Below are 7,131 nucleotides of genomic sequence, written 5' to 3'. Positions count from 1 at the left end.
CTTGGGAGGCTGAGGCACGAGAATCGCTTGAACCTGGGAGGCGGAGGTTGCAGTGAGCCGAGATTGTGCCACTGCACTCCAGCCTGGGTGACAGAGCAAGACTCCATCTCGGGGGAAAAAAAAAAAAGAAGCATCAGAACCCGGTCAGGAGAAGGGCAAAGAGTTGCCACTGCTCTCCTTCTGGGATCTTCTCACCCAGCTCCAGAAAGGCAAGGAGCTTTGGAGGCTTGGAGCCATTGCTCAGCTCCCGGGGACCACATCACCTGCTCCCTCGAGTTTTTCATAGAAGAGACACATCCCTGGAGAGTGTTGCTAAGAAACAGGAAAATTAGCTCTTCCCCCCATCACTATGGCTTCCCCAGACCCCAAGCAGCCTGCCAAGCAGCCCAGGCCCAGACTCAGGGCTGGAGGGCTGGGCGGTGATTAGTGAGTGGTTTGGTTTCCAGGATATCTCTGGATGGGGCCCTTGACACCCACTGCCCTGGCCCTAGGGGAAGCCTTCTTCTGCTTGGCATCCAGGTTCTTCATGTACCTCTGGACCCACGCCTGCTTGGGGTCGCCACAGAACTGCTGGCCCTTCTTGGTGGTGAAGCTGTGGAAGAAAGGGACAGGGGATTAGCTGAGGTCGACAGGGACCTTGGGCCACTCAACTTCATGGTGGGGAGGATGTGGACGCCCAGAGACAGTAAGGCCTCCTCGCAAGTTGCTGAGATGATGCCATCTTCATTTTTTGACACGGTCTCACTCTGTCGTCCAGGCTGCAATGCAGTGGCGATCACAGCTCACTGCAGCCTCAACTTCCCAGGCTCAAGCGGTCCTCCCACCTTAGTCTCCTGAGTAGCTGGGACTACAGGAACATGCCACCATGCCCAGCTTTTTTTTTTTTTTTTTTTTTTTTTGCAGAAACGGAGTCTCATTACATTGCCTAGGCTGGTCTTAAACTCCTGGCCTTAAGCAACCCTCCTAGGTCAGCCTCCCAAAGCACTGAGATTACAGACGTGAGCCACTGCACCTGGCCTTATCATTGTATTTCTACTTCATGCCTCTGTTTACAAAATGAGTTCACAGTTACTACCTATGAACCTATTTGGAGGACAGACACATGTCGACCCATGTGACCTTGAGCAAGTCACCTTCCTGAGCCTCAGTTGTCCTCTGTAAATGGGAACAACCATCCCTACCCCATAGAATTATTGAGAGAATTAGATAAGACATTGTCCTGTGCCCCCGAATGGTGCCTCATTGTATATTTGGTGCTCAGTAGATACTGAATCTAAATCCTTCTCCTGGTGGCTCACGCCTGTAATCCCAACACTTTGGAAGGTCGAGATGGGCAGAGCACTTGAGGTCAGAAGTTCGAGACCAGCCTGGTCAACATGGTGAAACCCTGTCTCTACTAAAAATACAAAACTTAGCCAGGCGTGGCGGTGCGCACCTGTAATCCCAGCTACTCGGGAGGCTGAGGCATGAGAATTGCTTGAACCTGGGAGGTGGAGGTGGCAGTGAGCCAAGATCGCACCACTGCACTCCAGTCTGGGTGAGAGTGAGACTCCGTCTCAAAAAAAAAAAAAAAAAAATCCTTCTGGCTGGGTGTGGTGGTTCATGGCTGTAATCCTAGCACTTTGGGAGGCTGAGATGGGAGGATCACTTGAGCCCAGGAGGTTGAGGCTGCAATGCAATGAGCTATGATCATGCCGCTGCACTTCAGCTTGGGTGACAGAGCAAGACCCATCTCCCCCCGACCCAAAAAAAAGAAATAAAAGAAATTAAAAAATAAATATATCCTCCTTCTAGTTTTATGGGCAAGGAAGTTGAGGACCAGAGAGGGGAAGTGACTTCCCCAGGGATGCACAGAGCCAGGGCCGGCTGACCTTGCTTCTCAGGGACACTGGAGTTGTACCTGCCCCAGCCCCTCTCCTGCCACATGCCCATGAAGGATACCCACATCACTCCCACATTGAGGCACGTGCTCCTGTTGGACAACTGGTAGCTGACCACTCGGTTCTCAGGAATTCTCTTGGAAAGAAATGACATGCAGCAGGAAGAGGGGATGACCACAGAGCCTAGACGAGGAGAGAGAGAGAAGCCACGTCTTTTCCCAGCCTCCCCTCGGCTCTGGGCCTCAGAGCTGGAGCTTGAACCCTGCACCAAACACCACCAGTCCATTCACTGGGCTGCCCTTTCCCCAGCGCTTTCCTCCAGCCCCAGGCTGGTCAGTCCTGCACCCTCCACTGTGCCATCCCAGCCATGCCCTTGGAACTGCATCCTGCCCGAGGTCTTACCCGTAGGGATGATGTGGTGGGCACAGACACCAAGGAACAGAAGGCTGGTTACGATGGTCATTGGGCCTGCCATGTCCCAGAGAGCAGAAGCACCAGCTCGGGGCTCAAAGCCAACGTGCGGGAGGAAAGGACCTGGGGATAAAAAGCTTGGGTCCTTGCAGAGCACCCCAAACTCCCTCCCTCTGCCTTTTATGGGGCAACTAGAAGGAAACACGCCCCCAAGCCTCCTCCACGCTTCCTTGAAAATCCTGAGGCCTGTGGTCTGGAAAGAGGAAGTTGTTGTCCCGTTGTTGCCCAGCTGAGTCAAGGGTTATTTTGGGCTCCGAACAAAAGGGCTGGGGGAGGGGGCATCACTCCACCTCCGCCAAGTTCAAAGGTGTTGGTTGCATTGTCAGAAGGCCCATGGGACCCTACCTGTGTTAGCTACACCCTGTGGGATCCTGGATAAATCACTCACCTCCCTGAGCCTCAGTCAGTTCAGCTGAAAATGGGCAGAGTCATCCCTATCTTCTCCCTTCCATTCATTCATGCTTTCATTCATTCACCCGATTCTTTGTTAGGCATGTACTCTGTGCCAGGCACTGGGAGGATTCTAATGGGGAGACAGATTTGTGATCAAGGGTGTGTAACAGTCAATGAGAGGTCAGCTGGGCTCGGTGTCTCATGCTTATAATCCCTGCACTTTGGAAGGTTCAAGTGGGAGCATCATTTGAGGCCAGGAGTTTGAGACCAGCCTGGGCAACATAGCAAGACCCTGTCTCTACAAAAAATAAAAAAATTAGCCAGGCGTGGTGGTGCAGGCTTGTAGTCTCACTCTTGGGGAGGCTGAGGTGGAAATGTGGAGCAGGACGAGCTGCAGACAAAACTTCTGACACCGAGTTAAAGAAGGAAGGGGTTTATTCGGCCAGGGGCATTGGCAAGACTCCTGTCTCAAGTGCTGAGCCCCCCGAGTGAGCCTGTCCCTTTTAAGGGCTCACAACTTTAAGGGTGTGCACGTGAGAGGGTCGTGATTGATTGAGCAAGCAGGGGGTACATGACTGGGGGCTGCAAGCGCCGGTAATTAGATCGGAACAAAACAAGATAGAGATTTTCACAGTGCATTTCTATACAATGTCTGTAATCTATAGATAACACAACCGATGAGGTCAGGGGTCTATCTTTAACTACCAGCCCAGGGTGCCGCGCCAGGCTGGCTGCCTGTGGATTTCATTTCTCCCTTTTAGTTTTTACTTCTTCTTTCATTGGAGGCAGAAATTGGGCATAAGACGATATGAGGGGTGGTCTCCTCCCTTAGAAGGATGAATTGAACCCAGGAGTTCAAGGCTGCAGTGAGCTGTGATCACACCACGGCCTCTCCAGGCTGGGCAACAGAGCAACACCCTGTCTTACAATCAATCAATCAATCAATCAATCCATCCATGACAGGTCCTGACAGAGCAAAGCAGATGCTCTCAGGGCCGCTTTCCATCAGCTCTTGGTGGCCTTGAAGTCCCAACAGCCATCACCTGCACCTTCAAGTTGCCGGAGCCACTTAGTCACCAAGGCTCTAGGGAAGTAGGAAGTGCCTGGAAAAGCACATCCTCTGGGGTGGCCAGTGCCTGCCAGAGGGATGCTGACTCCAGGTCCAGCATGACCAACCCTGTTTCCTGAGTTTCCAGCTGGGTCAAATCTGTAACCCTCTGTGCAGCAGGACTTTGCTTGGCCCCTTCCCCCTGACCAGATTCCCAGTCCCCTGATGGTCTCTCGTGGAAGTATCTCTTAATAAACCACAAGCCCATGAATCCCCGTCTCAGGGTCTGCTTTGGGGACCTGGACCCAGAACAAGGTGTGTGGGGGTAGGTGGGAGGAAGGGAAACATAGGAGAAACAAGGGGCCAGGAGCCGTGGCTCATGCCTGTAATCCCAGCACTTTAGGAGGCTGAGGCGGGAGGATCGATTGAGGCCAGGAGTTTGGGACCAGCCGGGGCAACATAGCAAGACCCTGTCTCCAAAAGAAATAGAAAAATTAGCCAGGCATGGTGGTATGTGCCTGTAGTCCTAGCTACTGGGGAGGCTGAGGCAGGAGGATCGCTTGAGCCTAGGAGTTTGAGGCTACAGTGAGCTGGGAGAGCACCACTGAACTCCAGCCTGGGTGACAGAGCATAACCCTGTCTCTTAAAAAAGAACAAGGCTGGGTGAGGAGGTGGCTCACATCTGTCATTCCAGCACTTTGGGAGGCTAAGGTGGGAGGATTATTTGAGCCCAGGAGTTCAAGACCAGCCTGCTCAACATAGCAAAACCCCATCTTTACAAAAAAAAAAAAAAAGAAAAAGAAAACAAACAAAACCACAGGAAAACTGGCCAATTGTGCCAGGAGGAAAGTCCAGGAGGGACTCATAGCTGACAGCTGCACTGAGGTTGGAGGACGGACGGCACCGGCAACTATGCGGAAGCCTGTAAGTCATAACGTCCAGTTCAGTTGTAAGGGACTGAGGCAACTTTGTGAGACAGAGTGGGACATGGCTCCCACCTCACTCCACCCCCGCATTCCAGGATCCCAGGTCAGGACCTCATGCTCAGAGACTCCCTTCACCCACTACTCCCATGTGGCTGACTGCCACGGTTACTACTTGAGACCCTTTCTCCAGCAGTTACTACTGTTACCGCTTGAAACCGTCATTACAAGACTGAACAAAGGGACCAATGTAGAAATGATAACAAAAAAACAAAAGAAACTGTTTTAAGGAAAGGCAGCAAGGGGAGAAGAGATCTCCCTGATGCTACTGAGCAAAAGCAGCCCCTGAGCCTCTACAGTCCTTTATATTTATTGGGTAACAAGAGCAAGGAGGAGGAGGTAACGACTGGTCAGCTGCTTAATTGATCAGAGGTTCATCTTGTTACTGACAGGATTCAATTATTCCTAATCGTAAGAAACATTTGTGCAGTCTCCCACACTCCTATACCCAAACCCTCCCTACGGTTCTCTCCATTTCCCTTCCCCAACTTCCCGCTCTGGGATTCCAGGGCACACACCAATGCAGGACCCACACAGTGGCATAGTGGGAGCACAGTGGTACTCATCACTTGGTGGCCAGCTGGGTGTCTGTGTCTCAGTCTCATGCTTGACCTGAACACCTTGAGATCAATTTCTATACCCACCAAGTGCCAAGCAAATCACCTGTGCCATGGCCAGCGTTTGCAGAATGGATAGATGATGGATCAACTCTGAGACAGTTTCCTCTGGACCAGAGACTCCTCTGTGGGTTTTGCTCACAGAACACAACTGGGGTCAGTGTATACACAGGGAAAGTCAGCAGGCGGGTCCCCTGATGGAGACAAGACTGAAGTCAGGGAGCCCGGCAGCACCTGATCTCACTGCCTGTGCTTACAGAGTGAAAAGTGCCGAGAGCCCAACTGAGGGCTTCATTAGCCTGGCACCTGTCCCTATCTGCCTTTACCGTCCCATCAGCTGACAATAATTATCCTCTGCTGGCAGAGCAATTAGAGAGGATTAAGTGAGAAAAGTCGTGGGAAGGCCCTTTATACATGCAGAGGCTTTTGTCTTTAAAAATGTATTTATTTGTGTATTTATTTATTTTTATTATTTTTTTTTATCCGAAGTCTATCTCTGTCGCCCAGGCTGGAGTGCAGTGGCGCGATCTTGGCTCACTGCAACCTCCACCTCCGAGGTTCAAGTGATTCTCCCGCCTCAGCCACCCCAGTAGCTGAGATTACAGGCACCCGCCATCATGTCTTGAGAATTATTGTGTTTTTAGTAGAGTCGGGGTTTCACCATGTTGGTCAGGCTGGTCTCGAACTCCTGACCTCAGGTAATCCACCCACCTCAGCCTCCCAAAGTTCTGGGATTACAGGCGTGAGCCACTGTGCCTGGCAAAAAAAAAAAAAAAAAAAAAAAATTTTTTTGAGACAAGGTCACACTCTGTTGCCCAGGCTGGAGTGCAGTGGCATGATCTCGGCTCAGTGCAACCTCTGCCTCCCAGGTTCAGGCGATTCTCATGCCTCAGCCTCCTAAGTAGCTGGCACCACAGACATGCACCACACCCAGCTAATTATTGTGTTTTTAGTAGAGTCGGGGTTTCACCATGTTGGTCAGGCTGGTCTCGAACTCCTGACCTCAGGTGATCCACCCACCTCAGCCTCCCAAAGTTCTGGGATTACAGGCGTGAGCCACTGTGCCTGGCAAAAAAAAAAAAAAAAAAAAAAATTCTTTTGAGACAAGGTCACACTCTGTTGCCCAGGCTGGAGTGCAGTGGCGTGATCATACCTCATTGCAGCTTCCAACTCCTGGGCTCAAGCAATCCTCCTGCCTCAGCCTCCTGAATAGCTGGGACTACAGGTGCAGGCCACCACACCCAGCTAAGTTTTTAAATTTTTGGTAGAGACGGGGTACCCCTATGTTGCCCAGGCTGGTCTCCAACTCCTGGATTCAAGCAATCCTCCCACCTTGACCTCCCAAAGCTCTGGGATTACAGGCATGAGCCATTGTGCCCAGCTCATCATGACGTCTTATGACATCTCTTCTAATTTTTGCTCCCCAGTGATTCAGAGGGGATGCCGGGTGACTGCCTGAATTTTCTCATTCAGTGGGTGCTGGGAGTGTGGTGTGTGGAGGGGAGGAAGTGAGGGAGAAAGGATGGCCAGGCACAGGCAGCACTCAGGAGAAGAGTGAGTATGGGGTAAACAGGGCGGGGATGCCCACTATCCCCATGTTGCAACAAGAGTGGGCGAGCAGAAGGTCATTGAGTGGGACTGTGTGGCGTGGGGTGCTTGAGTCCAGATTAGTAATACCCTTTAAGGGCTTTTCCAAGGCCTTAAAAAACACAAAATACCCAATCTTTTTTTTTTTTTTT

General features: G+C 51.5%; 1 protein-coding gene across 1 annotated transcript in view; it reads right to left on the bottom strand.

Moving 5' to 3' along the window:
* Window positions 1-347: 347 nt before the first annotated feature.
* The window catches only part of CCL24 (chemokine (C-C motif) ligand 24), a 12,948-nt gene continuing 6,164 nt past the window's right edge, over window positions 348-7,131 (bottom strand). Inside the window, exons 2-4 of the mRNA XM_011976317.1 lie at window positions 2,283-2,414; window positions 1,946-2,063; window positions 348-592 (exon numbers count right to left, since the gene is read on the bottom strand). Coding sequence (XP_011831707.1) covers window positions 424-592; window positions 1,946-2,063; window positions 2,283-2,355 — 360 coding nt within the window. The 5' untranslated portion in view covers window positions 2,356-2,414 and the 3' untranslated portion in view covers window positions 348-423. The remainder of the gene's footprint in view (window positions 593-1,945; window positions 2,064-2,282; window positions 2,415-7,131) is intronic.

This window comes from Mandrillus leucophaeus, unplaced genomic scaffold (assembly GCF_000951045.1).
Source record: "Mandrillus leucophaeus isolate KB7577 unplaced genomic scaffold, Mleu.le_1.0 Scaffold164, whole genome shotgun sequence".
NCBI classification, from domain to species: Eukaryota; Metazoa; Chordata; class Mammalia; order Primates; family Cercopithecidae; genus Mandrillus; species Mandrillus leucophaeus.
This window is presented reverse-complemented; position numbering and strand designations above follow the sequence as displayed.